The sequence below is a fragment of the Ostrinia furnacalis genome, unplaced genomic scaffold (genome assembly GCF_004193835.3).
Source record: "Ostrinia furnacalis isolate ACB-3 unplaced genomic scaffold, ASM419383v2 OfSCF4384, whole genome shotgun sequence".
Taxonomy (NCBI): domain Eukaryota; kingdom Metazoa; phylum Arthropoda; class Insecta; order Lepidoptera; family Crambidae; genus Ostrinia; species Ostrinia furnacalis.
The window spans coordinates 60758-83692 of NW_021134623.1; the positions used below are offsets into that span (position 1 = coordinate 60758).

General features: G+C 37.8%; 1 protein-coding gene across 1 annotated transcript in view; it reads left to right on the forward strand.

The window, feature by feature from the left end:
- The window catches only part of mAChR-B (muscarinic acetylcholine receptor), a 31382-nt gene extending 8794 nt beyond the window's left edge, over positions 1-22588 (forward strand). The window contains exons 2-5 of the mRNA XM_028313811.1: positions 125-253; positions 15268-15418; positions 18801-18984; positions 19548-22588. Coding sequence (XP_028169612.1) covers positions 174-253; positions 15268-15418; positions 18801-18984; positions 19548-21643 — 2511 coding nt within the window. The 5' untranslated portion in view covers positions 125-173 and the 3' untranslated portion in view covers positions 21644-22588. The remainder of the gene's footprint in view (positions 1-124; positions 254-15267; positions 15419-18800; positions 18985-19547) is intronic.
- The last annotated feature ends 347 nt before the right edge of the window (positions 22589-22935 follow it).

The following is a 22935-nucleotide window of genomic DNA, read 5'->3' on the forward strand; positions in this document are numbered from 1 at the left end:
TATGCAGACTTTTGACGTTTGTTAAAGGTGCAACTCACTCTACGAAACGTCTTCACTGTCTGGCTGTAGTAACTGCATTGTTCTTCAAGATAATACAAGGCATAATCAACCCTATTTGTTCCAGACGAGCGTCGAGCGGATCTGATGGTATCTGCCGCCGGAGCGCAGCCACAATGAACGTCACGGAAGCTAGCCTCGACGTCAACAAGTCCACCCCCATCTACGCTATCGGCACCAACTTTATAACGCAGTGGTATGTATGACAAGTGAGCTAGCGAGCTATCCATTTTCAATTAGGGTTTTCGCGAATGAAAGATCCGCTAGATGGCGGGACGTGGATGTGGGGTCTGACTGCTGCGTGATTGATGGATTTTGACATATCTGTCAATGTCATGTCAAAAATAACCAATCATGCAGCATTTGGACCTCGCGTCTACGCGTACGTCTGGCGGATTTTTCATTCGCGAAAACCGTCATTTTGCCTGTGGCCTAATTCACGTATTTTGACAGTCAAGATCTCGCTGACGTTCAGAAGTCGTCCCATTGAAAAACAGTTCTAAATCCGTATTCACAAGGGTCATTTCGATAGAACGATTACTCGATAGGATCGCATTCAGCGATTTGTTGTCGTTGAAGTTTTATTACGTGAATAAGGCTATGAACCAGCAAACGTTGTTTTGTCATATACGAGTAGGAGTATAAAAAGAAGCCTCCAACCTATTCTCAGACCTACCAAATAAACACAAAAAATTCATGCAAATGTTCTTCCATTTCAACCAAGAGTTGAAACAGAAAAACTTGCTTTATTACAACACTAGCTTTCCGCCCGCGGCTTCGCTCGCGTGTAATTTTGTCTGTCACAGAAAAACCTGTTCCAAAAACCGGGATAAAAACTGTCCTTATGTCCTTTCCCGGGACTCAAACTATCTCTATGCCAAATTTCATCAAAATCGGTTTAGGCGTGAAAGCAGGACAGACAGACAGACAGACAGACAGAGTTACTTTCGCATTTATAATATTAGTATAGAAGTATAGATACTCCTATTACCAAATGTAACTAACAGTCAGGACTCGGCCCTTACATTTTTGTTGTTATTAATCGAGGGGTTTTGTAAATATTAATATGCTTATTCGAAACGGATATTTTATTTATAACATAAATTACCTATTAAAACCTGGGTAAAGTTATTCGTAGGGAGCAAATCAAGGCTGTATTAATGAGAAGTCAGCTCGCAATTGCGGGAATATTTCATTCATTAATCTCACCCGACTCGATATCGCTTTTTTCAGCCGCCTACAAATCACTCGCCAGCAGGTTTTAGCATCGGCACAGTAATAAACCCTTGAACACACCGAGTGGGATGTAATATGCCTATTCCCGCAAATAACAGAAAAGGTTAGGTATACAGATCAAGCTTAGAGCATATTATTCCGCTGGGAAATGGACTCTTAAAATGGAAACATGCGTATAAGAAACAAAAATAATGAATTCTCTATAAACATTGACCTACATCATTACTTTACATGCTACTATGGTCCAGAGGCGCCTTGATACATCCAGATAACGTCCTATTAAAACATAACTTGCTCTAAAAAAGACTCAACTGGGAAACTTATCCAGAACTCATCAATGGACATCGATAACTGTTCAAAAATACTTCTTCTTCTTTTCGTGTCGACAACAAACCTACACAGTGTCAGCCCAAAACTCCGCCACAAGAGTGGCATTGTCAGTAGCACTCATCAAACCCTCCTGAGTGCAGTTGCTTGGGCACTCAGGGCACTACATCAGGTGCTTCATCGACTGGGGAACAAAACCGCACCGGCACTCCATGTTTAAGCCATCCAAGAATCCCCACCTGACCAGATTGTCCTTACTACGGCCAACCTGCGTCCGAAGTCTATTTAAAGACTTCCAGGTAAGCCAGGGGAGCTCATGTCCAGGTGGAGGACTCTCAGACATAGGGACAAAAAATACTGATTGTAACTAATACTGATGACCACAGTTTTTAGCTAGATGTTCTCACTGAGGTGCCATATCGAATAGGTACCTGAATTGCGAATACACTCACTGTGTAGCGATCCTTACAGACGATTTTATTCAGTAATTGAAACATTTCCCCAAACCTGAGTGCCTATTTAAGCCACTTACCATTTGGTGGGAATTACTCCCTCGCCACTTAGAATTGATGATAGATTGGTATAATTTATGGAAGTTCCTCCAAAATTGTTTTTTTCTATTAAACCTATTTGTCATTGATTTTAATGTCCCACTGTGCTTTGACCGCGGTTTAACGCACTTATAATTTAACAAAAAATACTTTTATTCATCGTTCGATGGTAAAGTTATTCATTAAGTTCAGTTAAGATTTTACGTACAGCTCTCGATTGGGCTATTGTTTACGGATGATATTTTCTTCTTATGCTTCAACCACACCAACGCGTGTAGATCGCCATCGCCGGCGCGATCACGCGACCGTCGTTGGCCTTGGACTGGGCCTCTGCCTCGAACTTAGCGGGCAGCGGCGCGGGAGCGGCGGCGGGGCGGGAGCGGCAGGATCTTATGCGTAAAATCAAATAGACCGGTTCTCGAAAACAGCGGCGCGGCAGCGGCGCCGGAGCGGGCAACGAGCGGGCAGCGGCGAGGGAGCGGGCAACGAGCGGGCAGCGCACTCCTTCTTTTGCCCACAATAAATCGAGCGTTAGGAATAAATTTGAATCGAAATAAAATTGTCGCCGTTGTTCAGACATTTCGTTTGCAACAAATATCTCGACAACACAACCCCGAACACAACACTTCGCCGCTAAAGCGCCGCGCGAGCTGCCCGCTTGTTTCGAGAACGGGTCTGCGTTGCCCGCCCCGCTCCCGCGCTGCCGCCGCTCCCGCCCCGCTGCCCGCTAANATGTGATAATTTGGGAAACGTTTTTTGGCCAAACATTAGTAATCCATGCAAATTAGATTCTTGAAAATTAACGAACACAATGCTCTGTTCGTAGAGCAGGTGTGTTGTGTCGACGATTTATAAAGTTATAATGAACTTTACAGAAACGAGATAAAATCTATAATTTACTAGCTGTGCCCGCGACTTCGTACGCGTGAAAACCCGTTTTCGCAACATTTTTCATTGTTGCTCTGCTCCTATTGATCGTAGCGTGATGTTGTATAGCCTATAGCCTTCCTCGATAAATGCGCTATCTAACACTGAAAGAATTTTTCAAATCGGACCAGTAGTTCCAGAGATACTTGCAAACAAACTTTACTCCTTTAAAATAAAGATTAGCTTTTGCCCGCTTCTCCGCCTCGTGATTGGTCTGCTATATTCTATGTTAATTAGGGATAATGTAGCATTAAAATGGTGAAAGAATTTTCAAAATCGGTCCAGTAGTTTTTGAGTTAATTCGCGACAAACATACAAAAATATTTTAAGCCTATGTTACTCAGGAATAATGTAGCTTTCTACTGATGTAAGAATTTTCAAAATTGGTCCAGTAGTTTTTGAGTTTATTCGCGACAAACATACAAAAATATAAATCTTTCCCTATTATCAAAATCAAAATTAACTTTATTTGTTTAGACTAATTAAATTAGTACCATACTTACAAATCGTAATGTTCTTAAGGAGCCTATTCATGTCTCATTCTTTTTTGCCCTACCAGCGCTTCGAGACGAACATTTGGCAAGTGCTGAGAAGAAGCGCCGCAACAAACTCAGTATTAATAAATAACTCCAATTTCAACAGTTATTTTTTCGATTAAGAAATGCGAATTGCACGACCTTGAAAATGAAATACAGAGAGAAATCTACTGCAATTATGTATGATAAATTTTATCAGTAACTTATCTGAAATCGTGGTTTATCTAACGGACTTATTTCTAAAGATTTAGTAATAACTAGTCTTAGTTCGCGTCTTCGCCCGCGTGACGTTCAATTTGTGAGAAAGACCTTTACTTGTCATTTTTTTATCGTTGTAATTTGGGATAAACTCAATATTGTTATAAATTATAGCCTATTTTTTGTTATTCTGATGTATAAACAATAATACTGTAAAGTTTCATCAAAATCTATTTTTTGCATGAAAGAGCGTGAGATGTCAGCCCACAAGGTGGACCGACGACCTCATAAAGGTAGCAGGAAGGCGCTGGATGCAGGCCGCTACCAACCGGGCGATGTGGAAATATTGGAGGAGGCCTATGTTCAGAAGTGGACGTCCTACGGCTGAAATGATGATGACTGGTCGCTCCTCGGAATCGAACCTAGGACTTCTAAACCATGGAGTCTTCTTCTCAAAACCACTAACTCATATTTATTTACAAACACACAACTCCTATCCCAACTTCCCAACTAATATTATAAATGCGAAAGTAACTCTGTCTGTCTGTCTGTTACGCTTTCCCGCTTAAACCTCGCAACCGATTTTGATGAAATTTGGCATAGAGATAGTTTGAGTCCCGGGAAAGAACATAGGATAGTTTTTATCCCGGTTTTTGAAACAGGGACGCGCGCGATAAAGTTTTTCTGTGACAGACAAAATTCCACGCGGGCGAAGCCGCGGGCGGAAAGCTAGTATTTTATAACACTCACAGTAACCTATATAGCTCCGTTATATTTAGCTGGGCTATTTATAAAACGTTTTGCGTTACGCGCTAGGACCGCTTGTTTTCTTTAACTTTATTTTGAGGGAACAGGTAGGTTATGAAAGGGTTCAGTCAGTTATTCATCACTATCAGTTCAGCCAAGGGACGGCCATTATTGGACATAAGCCACCCTCAATGATTTAGAGGTTGCCCGGTTGTATAGATCGTGTCATCCACGAAGACGCGCCCCGCCATTTTTCCGCTAATGTTTGAGTGTTATCGGTACATGCTAAATGATCCATGAGTGCACAACTGCACACGCACACTACAGTAATGACGCTCAGATTGCTCGGATCAAACTGCAGCACCCCACGCGACCGAGAACAAACATTGGTGGGGCGCGTCTTCGTGGATGAAACGATCATAGCGGCCTGCATCCAACGCCTTCCTGCTACCTTTATGATGTCGTCGGTCCACCTTGTGGGTGGACGTCTCACGCCTACCTTTTTAACTAATTCCTACTTATTTTTACTAATAGTAGAAATTTAAGTAAAAATACTAATTTATCATATTTAATCACATTACTTAACAAAAATAGTTCAACCGACTGTACGCTGACGTTTACACAAAATGGCGTCGCACCAACTTCACGAATGACAAAGTATAAATCGAATTTGACAATCAATCAACCCAAATATTCAAGAGTAATTTTAGTGCTTAACCACCAGAGATATGGGCCATATTTGAACAAAATATACACGGTCTTGGGCACTTGCCAAATCTGTGGTCAGTCAATGTTTATAAACAGTAAACACTGAGTACAGTCTGTGGCAGAGATCCGTACAGAGAATTTAAAAAGTTTGTTCTTCTTAATTTGAATTTGAATGTGACAATGTCAAAAATTAGGGCTGCTCCGTGTCCTTACAAAGCTTACAATATCGATAAAAATGAGTGCAGTCAGGAGCGTATAGCGTTCTTTAATTGAACGTCAAAAAATAGAAAAAAAAATAGTGCTGCTCCGCGACTTTAAGATATCGATAAATGGAGACAAAAGCCCGGTTTCCGAATTGATATTTTCAACTTGGACGTGCGCATCTGCTACTCAAGGATGAATTTAATATGAAATTTCATACTACATGAGAAAATGAGCACGCTCAAGCCAAAAATCTCAATTCAGAAACTAGGCCAAAGAAAGACACAAATACACAATAAACAAAAGTGTAGTAGATAATGACTAGTGGGTTGCCCTTACAGTAAAAAAGTCGGGTTAATTACATCATTTATAATTTAAGAATGGCTGAACCGATTTTAATGCTCTCTGAATGTTGAGTTCATCTTTGCCCCGTATCGCTAAACAACTGTTAAAATATTGAAAAATCTAAAACGTGATATTTATTAACTGTTAGGCTACGAAGTTTGCGGGGTCAGCTAATTAAGTGTAATTATAAAACGACACTTCAGCACAGCGCTACCTTCGTGTGTGGCAAAAATCCCACACATTTGGATTAGAAATAGCACGCAGTAACTAGATTAAAATGGTTTGGAATTGCGGATTTTTTGTTACTTGACAATTTCCAGTTTAAATTCCGCTACGTTATTATAATTTAATAAGAATACATCCAGAAAATACTACTACTTTATACTGCGGACTAGAGAGAATTTGTCGCAGTTACCGTAGCCGAAAGCTGCTTGGGAGAGAAGTAAGAATATATCGTACAAAAAATAAATTAACACCGTTTTAAATTGAGTAGTTATTATTATTACTTACACCAATCAATTTAAATAAATCGTATGTGATCTGTCAAACACGATTTCCCCAAAGATTATTACAGTAAAAAACCCTATGACATCATTTGTTTACTGAATTGAGTAATTTATTGAATAAAATAATTAAATCTACATCTATCAGGGGTTCCCAAACTGTGTGCTGTGTGTTGCACAAAAACATTGCAAACCTCCAAGGGTACACAGTAGTCATAGGTCAAAGGTCACAGTAAAAAAAGTTTGGGAAGTCCTATCCAGTTTAAAACAAAACGAATAGTTTTATTTTTTAGGATTATGAGTGTTATTTAGATATTTATGCGTTTTTTTTAATATTAGACTTGTACAAAACAATACAAATAGACCCGTTAACCCCTCCATGCTCGTGTTAGGGAGTACACCACAATAATCCCACGGACATGGAGCAAGCCCCGACTGACCCTCGATTGAGGGCAGTCCGACACTGACTGTAGCTATTGTAGCCTCAATTATTGGTAACTAGTGTTAATCAACTCAATTGTAACAGCTAGTACAAGTTAGTAGTACCTATCTCTTCCCTACTAGACCTATGATTCTTTATTAAGGGCCCTTTTCCACGGCGAACAGTTTTGCAGGATTCTACACTAGATCCCGCAAAGCTGAATTTGTGTGTTCACATGCCAGTAGCCCGTTTTCTCTGGGACGAGTGATTGCAAAAAATGTATGCAGGAAGCTGCTAGTGGGAAGACTTCTATTGAACAATACTTTATATTAAACTGGATCCCATTTTTGCTGGTCTAGTTTAATGACAAAACTGAATCCCAAATTCCAACGGATCGATTTTTTGGGGGACACTGCAAACGGTATGTATACAGTAGAAGGCCGATTATCCGAATTAATTGGTGACCGGGGTCGATTCGGATAATCGAAAATTCGGATAATCGGACATAGACTGGTAATAGAGATAAACGAACTGTCACACATAGAACAAACTTTAATTAGTATAACAAACAGATATATTCCTACTTGGCGTTATTGTAGAACTGCTACAATAACGCTTAGTTAAAATATATCTGAATTCCAACAAAAAAAATCAAAAATTACTTAGTTTTAATTTTTTTATTACGCTTAGGACCGATTCGGATAATTGCGATTCGGTTAATCGGCATTCAGATAATCGGCGTTCTACTACTTAACGTTATTTTGTAAAAAACGGGACAAGTCCGTGGAAGAATGCTCTAGGACTAAGTTATGCGCTAATTTCAGTCAAATTCCCAGACTAAAGATAAGCTTAAGATTAATTATTGAACGATAAACCGATCAATACGACACCATGTTTTCGATACATTTAACACACGTTGAAACGTCATCATGACTCACGTAACCGAGTTATTATTGTTGGTTTAATATTACCTTCTCGAGAAGTTGTGAGACTATCTTCTGCCCGTGGCTTCACCTTATGTAAACTAGCGTCCGTGTGTATTTCTTCTGCCTGTCACAGAAAATCTTTAATATTCATTAGCAAGGCTAGAATTAATAAGATATTTTTGGATGCTTATTATGTTTGTAAAAAAAAAATTTTTTTCAAACAAACATTATTCATTTTCACCTAATTAAAGAAAGAAAGAAAAATTTTTAGAAGTTCAAGTTTATTTATCAATTTAAAATCTTTATTGCACACAGAAATTTCCAAAGGCGAAATTAATGCCGTGTGGCACTCTCTACCAGTTAACCTTTAGGTCAAACAGAAAATTTGAGTAGGCGGTGCATAATATTATCAATACTTACATAAAAAAATACTAATGCAATAAGTTTCAATTCACAACCAAAACAACTGTACAATATTCCTACTATTCCACTCCACAATCTCCTTATCTCAATAAAATTGTTTTTTAACCTTACGCCGAAGTATTAAAGTTCAAATCGTTTATTTTTAATGGTCAGTTAATTTCTTGACGACTGTACATATTTGTGACGTGGCAGATGTCAAAATATTCAGGGTAGTTGACATTGCAAAAAATACCTTATGAATCATAGCCTCAAAGTCGAATACGCTTCGTGTGAAACACTTGTAAATTGAGTAGTAAACTAATAATTATTATGATCATCATTTTGTTACAATAACAGGTATAATAAAAACTATTATAAACAATTAAGAACGAACTCACAAGAGTAGATCAGATCTAGTACAGTGACCTTGAGATCGTCCTTATTGCTAACGAAATACGAACTACTTTTTTATTAGGGTTCCGTAGCCAAAATGGCAAAAACGGAACCCTTATAGTTTCGTCATGTCCGTCTGTCCGTCTGTCCGTCTGTCCGTCTGTCCGTCTGTCCGTCTGTCCGTCTGTCACAGCCGATTTACTCGGAAACTATAAGTACTACAGTGATGAAATTTGATGGGAATATGTGTTGTATGAACCGCTACAAAATTATGACACTAAATAGTAAAAAAAANCGAGGCTGAGGCCTAACGGATCGCGTCGGCGATGGCGATCTGCACGCGTTGGTGTGGTTGAAGCTTTACTCCATCCAACCCAGACCATTCCAAGAAATACAAAAGATGTATAAAACTTCTTATGTATAGGTAAACCATTAACTTTTAATATTCTCGTATTATAATCTAGACATGGGTTCACGGTCAGTCAACAGCACATCAGATAATACATTTTTTGTTGCAAAATAACACAAACAAATAAGATACCACATATTTAGCTTGATATGCCTTCATCTGTCTACCTACATACAAGACGTAAATATTTAAATCAAACCAGAGGAATTTCATAAAGATTCATCAGAGCAAAGTTTAGTGCAGGAATTACACCGAAAGCCGAAACTTGCGAGTTCTCGGAAACTTCCTTTCATAACCCAAACTGCAACTTTCTGTGAAACATATGAGAACAATAATTTGGTTAGATTCAGTAACTCTACTCTCCTACAAAGAAATGTAGCTGTAAGTCTATTGTTCGTTTCATCCACGAAGACGCGAGGGGTCGAGGTAACCATGATCCGACCAATCCGAGCGTCAACATTGTAGTGTGCGCGCGAACTCACGGACAACTATCCAATCACAACGTTGCCAATGCCAACAATGACGCGCGGATTGGTCGGATCAAACTCCCCGCACCCCCCGCTTACCTTGACCCCGCGCGTCTTCGTGGATGAAACGTACTATAACTGTAACGACACTGCACTGCTGCCTCCAACTTGTTCAAATTATGTCTTTTTGTTTGTTCAATTATGATATTGATTTTTTTTATTGTCTATTTAAGTGCTCTGGTGTTTCATGTAATAAATGGGCTATTACTGCAGTAACATAGCTTACGTCAATACTAGAAGTTCCTAAACTTATTTATTAAGAGACTAATGCCCGTTTTCACCGTCAATCCCTAATTTTTAAGTGACCCCTATGAAAACAAAATGTTTTGTGTCACTTAAAAATTAGGGATTGATGGTGAAAATAGGCATAACGCCCGTATTCACGAAAATTACTATGAGGTTTCAAAGTGACACATGAACCAATAACAGAGCTCTATTCAACGCTGTGCGTTCGATTTGCTGCTTCACTTAAGCAAGCATCGTTTGTGAATACGGACGTGAGGATAGTAACTAAGTAAGGTGACCTCTGAGGTCAAAGCAATAATGCAGCAAGCATGTCGCGAATACAAGTGGAACAAATAAGGCATTTCCAAAGAGAAAATTAATGCAAAAGTTGTTGTGGGTTAAAACCCATACTGAAAATATATTCGCTTAAGCTATTTAAACCCAAGTTACTAATACTAACCCATTGGTGAGAAAATGGTTATTTACTGCCCAAACTGTACCGCCGCGCCAGCAAGAGATAAATCTCTATATAATCTTCACTAAGAAAACTTTGTTATAACCGTAACCGTGTAACATTGAGTTCAAATGTGAGTGTTTTACGTTCATTGCAAATCGAACGACATAAAATTTGCCCTTTGGCTCACCGATTACTTTCCGAGCTGAGTTCAATAAAAGAAAACGATTTGTAGAATAAAAAGTACTGGCACAAAGCTTTGATTTTCGATTTAGACGGTAAGCACTCTCGGAATCGTACCGGTTTAAAAGCCGTTAGGTATGTTACATAGCCGTGGAAAAAAGGTATAAGGATTACATAAATAAAAGATATACAGAGTGTCTTTACAATCAGTACCCATCCAATTTTTTAAATAAACAACTTGAAAAAATCGTACTGCCTAAGGTGGGACTCGAACCCACGACCTTCCATTTTCCGGGCGACTGCAAGTTTAAAATTTAGTTTGAGAAGCGACTCTATTCGCTAAGAAAATTTTAATAACAGTATCCAATTTTTTAGGAGCGATTCAGAATCAGTAATTTAATCGATTTACGTAAAGAAAACTTTTTTTTATATTAATTATTTTTATTCGCTACGCGCGGTTTCAAAATTGGCTCACGTGGATAATTTCCTTTGTTACTTAAAAAAATACGTACACACGGTTAAGTACAAAGCTTAATAGACATAACGGTATGCGAAATTAAGCCTTAACCTTTAAAATTAAGATATGAGCGAGCACCCGCAAATCAGATTTTCAATAACCGTAATTTCGCAATTAAAAATAGTTAACATAACGTTGTATTGTTAAATTGTTCTATAGCTTTAAAAAAATTGGATACTGACAACAAATCACCCTGTATAACTTGGTTCCCAAATGGCAAGAACGTAAACGGGCGGCTCGTACAGGAAACACTAAAACTGGCCATTCGGGAGTTTACGCGCGGTTCGATACATTTTTTATGTTATGCTATACAGTGTGAGTCACGTTAAAGTGNCCCTACAGTGGTCGCGTGGATTACACCCGTAATCCACTCGTGCAAATTGTCGAATATTTTGAAATCGGTCAACGCGATCGTTTTGATACTTTGTGTACTTTAAGTTGCATAGTCGAAGATCAGAATTAATGACGTGTGAGCGCCAGGTCGCTTGTGGATGTGTCGCAGGAGCCCCGTAAATGCCGGTGGTCTACCCGTGTAATCCGCGCGACCAATTACGTAAGTATTTTTTAAGTTACCTTTTTTACTTAATGTGTTTGTTTTTGCATTATTAGTGTAAATCAATGCTTTATAATAAATAATTACGGCTTAAGTATGTATTTACATTTGTGTTTTCAATAAAATCAGTGTATTTGAGATAAAAATCATGAACAATAGACAAAAACCATAAATTTCAGAATGGCTAGAAGTAATTGACAATAAAAGCGTATCTTCTGGCGACTCTTCGGTTTCTGATGAAGAAGTGCACATTCTTCCACAAGAGAACAAGTTTCTCAGACCAGTGATTAGCCATCTAACTCAGAACCATCACAGCGGAGTTTTTTAGGTCGCTACTTTGACTGCGGAAGAAAGCGAAATCAAAGTACTGGTAATACTTGTAATTCGTGCAACAAATTTATTTGTCCTTATCATTCCATGATGGCCTGTATCTCCTGTTCAAAATATAATTAATAAATAAGTGCAATTAGTACTGAATGATTCATAAACTGCCAAAGTTGCCATTTTCTTGATGAAAAATGATGATTTTTATGTTTTGGTTAATTTATAAAAACTGAGAAGAGCTATTCGTTTCTTTGATTGATTATTTCATTAACTGATACATAATAATAAACATAAAAAATAAAGAAACAGGTTTTTATAAAGAGATGTCTTCTTTTTTTACTCCATAAAATGGCTTACGCATGTAATCCGCGCGACCACTAACGTAATATTTTAGAGCGCGACCACCGTAGGGTTAAAAGGTAATCTTAAAGTTTTGCCTCGCATTAAATTCAATGAAATAACTGTTAAAAAACGGGAATCTGTTTGCTATCTCGGACTAATTTNTATTTTAAAGTTTTAATATAATTACAGATAATCAGCAATTTATTGGTGGAATTTTATCGCTTCTTGCCCAAATATACTTTGGCGGGCGCAACATTGTTTTGTATATTAACATTGCAATAGGTATAACTATTTCAGAAAAACTACGCCAATAAAATGGTTACATTATTTATAAATTGTGGTTGTTATTTTTCACTATTAATACATTATTTAAATAACTTTTATAAATTTAATTTTAAATAAGTATAAAAAATTAAAACACCCTAAAAGGTACCAAAATGTTGCTTTTTTGCCATTTTATGCGCCGGAGACGGCGATTTTTGCTTTGATAATTTTAGGATTAAATTGTCATAACTAGTCAGTTAAAAAACATCTATTTACTAACCTAGTAGGTACCTACCTACAATTTTTTCTTCTGCATACATACATACTTAGTACAGTTTCTCTTACTGTGTTTTTTTTTTAACTAGTAGTTTACGTGGTTTTACTTTTGAGAGTTTTTCGTTTATTTTGATAAGCATTCGTTTTTAGAATAAGAAAACTTAATGTGAGCTTAAATATTGTATGTATATGTTACGGCTAAAGATAGATGTGAACATAAACTTAAGATTAGCCGGCTAAACTTAAGTTTATCATCGACGAGGTGTTAATGTTAGTTTCTTCTATCTTTAGCCGGCTAAACTTAAGTGTAACCGCAGGCCCTTGGCTAAAAATGTAGAGGAAATGGAAAAAGAAACAATGTAATAATGTTTTCTATTTTGACACGAAAACTTTATTAAAAAATAATCACTTTCATTACACATACTTTTATGTACCTATGTAGGTATTCAAAATTACAATTATTATAATAACAAAATATTAATTACTTAAAACAATATCTACTTATATCATTAAAATAAAATAATAAGGAACCATTTGGTCATTACAGAATCTTCTGTAGGTATTAAAATTACAAAATAAAACTGCGCGCACGTTGTCTCCCCACCGCCCCCTCAAGCCTTCCGCCGGCCTGGCGCGCCCATCGAATACATTTTTAGCCGTTTCGTTTTGGCTAATGTGCACATTAGCCGGCTAAAGATGGAATATCACGACGCAAACTAACATGTTATCGAACTTTAGCTGCTTCTCGAAGATAAACTTAAGTTTAGCCGGCTAATCTTAAGTTTATGTTCACAACTATCTTTAGCCGTAACATATACAACTGTCTGTCTACTTAGATAATATTTTTATAAGTGCAATTTAACATGGCAAAGCGAAATATTCGCCTGTTCCAAAAATTACCCCATTTTTACTGATTGTAATGTTATTAAAATAAAATAAAAATTTTCAAGATCAACGTGTTATCTAAATAATGACTTATATAAATATATTTTTTTACATCATCTTCAACGTGACAACTGAACTTACCATCTTCAAAATATTATTTTTTACTAGAACAACGTGATAAGTTGTCTCTTTTTTTTTCAATCGCTTTAATTTCATCAATTTAGACGCAAAGTTATGTCTTACTATAAATATTTAAATTCATTAATAGTTAATCTTTAAACGTTTCATACACAATTAGGTAATCCTAATCTTCTTTTAAGAGTTATGGTCATTCAAAAGTTATAAAGTCGATTTCTGTAAAACCACTGTTTTTGATATATCACAGTGTCGTCGCAAATGGACGATATGTACACTTTAACGTGACTCACACTGTATTTATACACCACTATAACACATAAAGCATATGTATCAAGAAAAAATACTTCGTTATTACCGTCCAAACACCTGGGTTGGATGCATATAAAGCTTTGTCACAGAGCATTCTAAGCCATATTGTATTTTTAATCACTTCAGATTTCTGTATTTAGTCGTACCTACTCGTACAATTATTGAGTAGGTATTTCATATTTTTGTAAGAAATACTGAAAATCTTTACGTTTGTGTTGTACATTTAAAATTTTTGTGACTACATATTTATGTCTTATCACAATCACAGTAGACGCGTGTTTAACTTGACATAATCCAAAGCAAATTTAAACATGTATGTACTCATCATTTATTCACTTACTTTTTTACGTTGAGCCTCTGCGCCAATCTTGCTTACGTTTGAAATAAAAATAAACCTGAACACAACGCAGTTTCTCAAACCGAAAAATATTTCTTCCACTTTTATCGCCGCCTCAGGGAGCTCACAGACGAGCAACAGTTTATCTGCGACTGCTTGCGATAGTGGTAGGCGATGGTTCAGCGATTGTAGGCGACTGTTGGCGACAGTCTCCGAATCGCACCTTTCGCTGTCATGACATATTGACACTCTCTGACTATGCGTTAATGACTGCACGTCTTCGAGAGTCGCGATGTATCGGCGAATGTCGGCGACCATCGGCTGTATTGGCGACGCGTCGGTGACGGTGCTCTACCTAATTTGAAAATCGGTCTTCGATGACTATACCTGATCGTCGCCGACTTAGGGCTGATTTTACTATCGTCGTATAACTTCTAACTAAGCAAGCAGTCGCCGACATAATATCGCTCGTCTGTGAGCTCTTACAAGATAATAAAACAAAATTTCCGGCCAAGGATCGAAAGCTTTTATTTTTATCTGACTGCTTCAGCAGTGACCATATCTAATACTGTGTTTGTTTTAACTGAGGCATCGTAAATAAAGATAATGGTTAATGGATTACATTGTACGTTGAATTAAAGTGGTTTGAGTGCGACAAAGCATTTGCGGTTGCGGATTTGAGTCTTGTTAGGGATAAAATACAAAATGCGATAGCAAATTACATTGTACATGACATCATGATGGTCGTTCTAGTATATGACTGAGTACGCATTGTTTATTCATTTGTACTCGTATCAGTCGTTTGATCATTATTGCTATCAGGTGCTCTGGTCACATTTTTCACATGTACTTTTTAAATAGAGAGTACAGTCCACAATGTAGAGAGCCCCCGCTATTCTGTCAAACCCTAAATTCAATATTTTACAAAATTGTATACAATACAAATACAAATAGATGTTACACTTACTTACCTAGTATCCTTAATTCCTCATGAAAACAGAAGCTCACCACAAACCTATTTGTTTTAATGTTAGCTCTTGTTGAAGGAAACTCCAGAAACTGAAGCAGCGGTCGTGCCTGTCTTCGGGCAGCTTCCAGGAGTGCCAGGCCTTCTTCCTCACCAACAGCTCCAACTATACCGACGTCTACTTCTTCAATAGCACCGTAGAGAACATCCTCGCTGCTAACGGGGACCTGGTAAGTGGAATATGTTATAAGGAAACTCGTTCGTTTCAGCCGAAAGACGTCCACTGCTAGACAAAGGCCTCCCCCAAAGTTTTCCACAGAGACCGGTCCTACACCGACCGCATCCAGGCACCTCCATCGACCTTCACCAGAACGTCGGTCCGCCTAGTGGGAGGCCTGCTCACACTACGTTTTCCGGCTCATGGTTGCCACTCGAGAACTTTTCTGCCCCAGCGGCGTGCCCCGCCGTATATGTTAAAGAAACTACAAATCTCAAAATTATTTTATGTATTTAATTCCATAAATCTGAAGCTCAGAGAAAGAAAGACATACTATCTTCCCTTCGAAGACGAATGTAAATATTTTAACAATCTCCATAGATCGAAACCAGTCGCAGTGATCCTTGGACTCTATTATATTAGACTAGATGCTTAATTGAAACAAAAAATATAGGTACGAGTAGGTACCTACAACGATGAATAAAAACTAGACAAAACAGTAATTTAATTTTGGATCGTATTTTAAAAGAGAAATCAAATACCACTCAATCAAAGGTTGTTGTAAGAATTATTAAGAACTTGAGAAGACTCTAGGGATATCATATTCCGGAAAATTCTTGCTGAATAGGCGATGACCTATATTTCCATTTTTGAAAAACAATAATAAGTTACTACATACGAGAATACCTCATAGTACGACTTGAGTATAAAGGCTCTTGCTTACGCTTGGATAGAGTAGTACTTTATTTAGCATCCATATTGCCGATATTAAACTCCAATTTTAATATGTTAGATACTTAGGGTGGGCTGCACCATCTTACTTTGACTTTGACAAACGTCAAAAATCTGTCAAACTCCATACAAAATGCACCGATTATCGTCATAGTTACCGTTAAAGTTAGGTGGTGCAACTCAGCCTTAAACTACACTCGACGTCAAATAAATCGCACCTCCCGCGACAAGCATTTTCAAACGTATGCATCCCCACTTCCCACCAATAATAGTACCATTTAAAAACCTAGTTCTAACCTTCATTTCATTAAAGGAAAGATTTTTACCCCAAAAATGTGTCTTTAGAAGGATCCAGAGTCACTTCTTCAAAAAATAGGTAGTTACGCTAGAGCCAACTTTTATGGCTATAAGACTGTTAAGTTGAGTTTAATTGCTATCCATCTGTTAAAGAGGACACGTGAAATCATTATTTGATTTTATAATCATAAAAAATGGTCTAATTGATCCCATAGGTGGGCCCAAAGTGAGGTATTTTTTCAAGTCACATTTATGGTATATTATGTTATTCATTTATTAAGAAATTAAATGTGCTTTTCTTTAAGGATATTTATTGGGCTTTCAAATAACACCAATATTGTTGGGGCACCATGATTGTGTCAGGAGAAAATCGTTAAAGTTTGCGTCACGGAAGGTGCGGTTTATTTGATGTTGAGTATATGTATAATGTTTTAAAGAGGTTTAAGCTTAATTTGAACTTTGAGTTTAGAATATGTTGGTTCTTCATAGTTGTTTACGATTTTAAATTGAATATCAATCTTACATTAAAAGAAACTTACATTAAGAGAAAGATCTCAGACTGACACTTGACCGCCATTTCAATCTCCCAACACGGCCATCTTAACATTTATCGACGTTTTACGACAGAGTGCCGCCGTTAAAAACACTTCGTGATTGCCTACCTCTCCAGTAACTTTCCGAAGACTACTAAAGTCACTTAGAACAGAGCTTTTTATTATTGACTAAATGAACATACACAATAATAATTCCTTAGCTTTTATTTGATAAGCTGTGTTTGGAATTGATTCGAGGAAGAAGTAAGCTGTAGTAATCTGGCTCTTAAATTAAGTATGAATAGCTTAGTTTAACATTGAACTGTTTAGCTGTTTTGGCATCTTTTCGTTTTAAAATCAAAAAAGTTTATAAAAATCAATTGTCTATTTATGTGTATCGATTGGCTTAGCGGAAACATACAATCATCATCATCATCATCATCATCTCAGCCATAGGACGTCCACTGCTGAACATAGGCCCGATTGGTAGCGGCCTGCGTCCAGCGCCTTCCTGCTACTTTTATGATATCGTCGGTCCACCTTGTGGACATACAATACAGCATAATATACGCACAAGTAGGTACTTACGCTATTAATAATACGCGTAAACCAAGGTTCACGTTATTAAAATTTCACCTGATGCCATTATGCCATTATGCCAAAAAAATGTAAAGCACGCTTTTATTCGATACTAATATCAGTAATTACCTTCTCTATTTACTAGCACGTCAAATTGTAGGTCACAGTTCCGTGGCATAACTGAAGAAATTTCCCTGCAGCAACCATTCGTGTCGAGGGTAATCGATTAACGCCATTATCGAGTCCACACATCACGGCACAACTCTAGTGCTGATGGCTATCGGAATTTTGTATATAATTGAAATAAAAATTCTTTATCCATCGGGTCAAGCGGCATACCTTTTGCTGTATTGATCTGGAAAATGAACAATTTTTAAATAGGACTTGCGCATCTTGGTGAAAATGCTCTGTCCTGATTATGAAATAGATCGAGCCAAACACTATTTGACAACAGAAAAGCCTATAAGAACTAGGTGTAACATAGAAAATAAATAAATAAATTCAGCTACTTGTCGAGTCGACCGGCTGTCAGCCTTGATGTTTATTAGGGACTAGTCATAACAGGCGCCGACGGGTGCCCAAAATTCTATGTTTTGGGTGCCCTATAAAATTGGGATGTGTGTGATTCGTTGCATATAAATTCATAGAATTTTAGAAGCGTAGTGTTCTAAGCGCGCTTCAAATGCCAGACATTATTCAACGAAATAGAGCGAACGTGCAACATCATCACATTGCACATACAGTTTTGCAGCAACATCAAATAATCCCATTTTTCTCCTCGATTTGGCTTTATTTTCTAAAGTCTTATGCTTGTTACAGCAAGCCACCTTCCCGCTGTTCCCCTAGTGCTGGTAATCCTGCTGACCGTCAGCGGGACTATACTAGCTCCTGCTCTGAAGCGAGCGATTATCCAATATTTACCTCTCGAGTAATTATAATAGAATTCACGATAGCCTAACGGTGAATGGATCGGACTGGCCGACTCGTGATCCGGGGAACGCGAGTTCGATCCCCGCCGGCGCTTGACTAAGTATTGTGGTGAGCACACTCGTGACAAAAGCATATTAAATATTGAGAAAGCCTTTGCCTTTGGCCTTTCGTATAAAGGAAGAATTTTAGCTTAGTACGAGGGCTAACTTTTAAGTTTTATCTTAAAAAAAATGATTTGTGACAACTCCTGCAACTCTTCAACCTCATTTGTCTGCTCGATACTTACACAATCCAAGGCTTTTCAGAATGCAATGCTTGTTGCAGCAAGCCGTCCTCCCGCCGTTCCCGCTGTGGCTAGCGGCCATCTTTGCCACGTGTCTGGTGCTGGTCATCCTGCTGACCGTCAGCGGGAACGTCCTGGTGCTACTGGCTTTCCTCGTGGACAGGACCATACGCCAGCCGAGTAACTACTTCATCGCCTCGCTGGCTGCCACCGATCTATTGATAGGTAAGAAATATTATGATATTATAGAGAGGACGAGAATTTCGTTATACTCGGTCGTTGTTGTTTATGTAAAATATTATGTGTGTAGTTCATTTCAACTAGTGTTGACTTTTAATTTAAGCTATAAAAGTAATTTTGCTTAGCCCACTTGTGTGGTAGCAACCTATTCTTACTAAATGAGAATGAGGACAATGAAGTATCCGGGAACTGAGTCATAAAGATTATTAAATTATCTTTTTCTATTAAACTTCCATATCTATTCGCTTTTCATTCTAAGGCTTGTTTACTCTGTCATTGATTTCGTGATGCGTGTTTGGTTATTTGAAATTAATTTAATGCGAAATTTATAATGTACTGAATAAATTAAGGATAATGAAATATGTCATCCTTCTCTACAGGCGAATATTATTCACCGACCGGCCTTAAACTTCTGACATTCTATCTATTTGGTTGAATGAATTAGCGGGAACTTTAATTAAGAGAAAGAAAAGTGCTTTTCCATTTTAAAAGCGGTTTCATTTAGTAAATGAAAGAATGAGAGCAAAAAGTTGTTTCATTGTCCGCAGGTACTCTGTCCCTTCCGTTTTACACTGACTACGTCTTGAAAGGATATTGGCATCTCGGGCCCTTGCTGTGTGATCTCTGGCTTTCCGTCGACTACACCGTCTGCTTAGTATCCCAATATACAGTTTTACTTATAACAGTGGACAGATTTTGTAGTGTGAAAATTGCGGCGAGGTACCGAGCGTGGCGGACGAAGAACCGTGTCATATGGATGGTGACAGTGACGTGGATTATACCAGCCTTACTATTTTTTACGACTATATTTGGATGGGAACACTTTGTAGGCTACAGGGATTTGCAGGAAGGCGAGTGTGCTGTGCAGTTCCTCAAAGACCCGATATTCAATACAGCCCTCATAATCGGATACTATTGGACGACGTTGTTCGTACTTATTGTTTTGTACGCGGGGATTTTCAAGACTGCATATGACATGCAGAAGAAAAGCGAAGCGAAGCAGAGGAAGATGCAGTCGATGGTAGCTTTAAGTGCAGGTTTTATGACAGGAATGGCAGGGCGCGCGGCCGGCACATCTGGTTTGTCTAAAGCAACAATATCAAGCGAAGATCAGGTGAAGGTTTCCGAAGCGGTCCGCAAAGATTCAACGTCAAAGGGCTCGTTAGCAGCCCCGCTATTGGCGTTAGGTGGATCTACTGACTCTAACTCAAGCCAAAAATCGTCTGCTCATAAAAGCAGTGCCACTGCTACCGGTACATCAACAACACAAGAGTCAGACGGAGATAAGAAAGAAGATCAAGTAGAAGCAGAACGGTCCAGCAGCCCAGCTTTCGACTCTGATGAAGAAAGTACGACCCAGACGAATTCGAAGAAACGACCATCTGTAGCCAATCTAGTGATGCAAACTGGTGCTTTACAATTATTAAATAACATGCGAATGAATGGTGGTATGTTAATTAAACCACCTGATGCAAAACAAACACCAATGTTTAAGCCTGACTCTGAGAAACCGAAAACGTCTTTGTCACAGATATCTGAAAAGAGTTTATTGGATACTGATAACCCGGATACGTCCCAAAGCAGCGGGCCAACTCCAGCTCCTACAGTGCCTCACAGTACAGCTAGCTTTATGTCGCCTATATCATCAGGTATAGCTACACCGTCCGACCAAAGGGAAGTTTCAACAACTATTTCTCAGAGAATCATCCCACCTCCATCAGAATTTAGATGCAGTCCCACTGTGTCTGAAAGTCCCCCGTCTCAATCAGAATCATCACGCACAAAAACTGTCAGACTGGTGAAAAGTGACGGCACCTCGTACGATGTTCTTGTGGGCATGGATGGTGCAGACCTCCGTTTTATGGACGAGAGTTCAGTCATCGTTCCTTCCCCTACTTTTGAAAGTCCACCATCTTCAGTGACCTTTCCTACTGCGACTGAGCCCTCATCTCCCCCAACAATGAATTCGGGCAATGTTACCAACACTTCATTGTTGCAAGCTGCCTTAATCAGAGCTACGGCTGAAGCTCAAATAGTCACTCCTAAATCTAGTTTTTCCCCGCCTCCGCCCGTCAAAGTGAACACGGAGGTAAGTTTGTCTACTGGCGAGCGATCCAAGCCAGTAATTACACTTGTATCAACGTCTTCCAATAATAATGACTCTCAACCGCCCAAGCCTACGGAATCAAAAGTTTCACCCTTAAAACTAAATCCAGTAAGTCCAGCTGTTGAAAACAGCGATGTTTCAAGTACCGCTGTAACTGGGTCAGGCCGCGGTGATTCCAAGAAAGAGTTTGTAAAAAACATAGGAAAAAAATTAAAAGTTAAGCGTTCGAAGCGAGACGGTTTATTCCCGAGCATCGGGCGACAAAAGTCTAAATCGGAAAATAGAGCTAGGAAAGCTTTTAGGACGATATCGTTTATTTTGGGTGCGTTTGTTGTCTGTTGGACACCGTACCACATATTGGCGCTGGTCGAAGGTTTTTGTACGGACCCACCGTGTATTAACAAACATTTGTACATGTTCTCGTACTTTTTGTGTTACGCGAACAGTCCGATCAATCCATTTTGTTACGCGCTGGCCAATCAGCAGTTCAAGAAGACTTTCACGAGACTCCTCCGTGGCGACTTTCACATCACCTAGTCCATGTATGTTGGCTACAAGGCGTAATTTGGGTGGCTCAGAGTCTTGGCCAATGTTACGCGCACAATCTCCGAATGACCTTCATTCGATTGTTGCTAAATAAGACAATACCCGTCATTTATGACTTTTAATACGTAAGTATGCTTTTGATGTATAGATATTATAGTAGCATACTGTGTAGAATATGTATTTTAATGTATAGAATAAAACGTCGGCTTTAAAAGCAGATCTCAAATTTTGTACATAAGGTAGAAAGTTGTATATTTATAAATTTTTTATTTGATCTTTGGAGTTCAGAACTGACAATAAAATGTTAGAGCGTGTATATAAATGTTAGATTTAAAGTTATTCAAAGTCTCTTTATATTTCTAGTTAAGCGTATATTTGTTTAAGCTATGATAGATTCAATATTTTAACAATAGCTTGAAAGTAATTGGGAATTTGTATGTAATGAGGATGTAGTTGACTTTATCTCGATTTGAGAAAAATATGTTGAGTATATTATTATGTAAGTACTTGATTAAATAACTACTTGGAAATACTGTGATAATGAGTAGACTATTACATTTGAAAGATTCATTTTAATTGGAAACTAGATTTTTGAAATAAAAGTACCTACTCAAAACCTACCTAACTAATTCTTTAAAGTAACTGTTAACGGTAATAGTTGGATATTATTAATAATTATTTATCATCACCAGTCTACTCACAATCACATTATTATAATAAGAAACGCTTTAAAGCTTTAAGCCCAGAGCCCAGCTAAAGATTTCGAGCGTTCAAAAATAGTCAATTATAAGTTAGTTTTGTATTAGATTTGTACACATGCGGGCCTAAACCGTTGTTAAGTTAACAATCAATAATAGTAATTCAAATACAATAAGCAATATAAGTAATTTTCGTATAAATCAAATTCAAAGATTTTTTATTTAAAACATTATAAGATTTTTCCAAACCATTTTTAACTTTTTATTTGTTCTACCTACATATTTTATGTTATATGTAATTCACATAATAATACCTACCTTTTTTGTTTATAGACAAATATTAAGTTAGAAAATTACGTTTTTTTAAACATTGCAGTAGCAAACAACATAGAAAACAATGTAAAAATATTTTATAATAAGCAAAAGTGTAATCTTTAATTCATGTATTATTAATAATAATAAGTTATTACAAAAATATATGAAAGACAAGAGTGAAATAACAGTAGTTAGATTTAATTGAAATTTCATCGATAAATGAAATAGTGACTACTATGATAGTAAGTACAAAATATTGTTTTAAAGCCA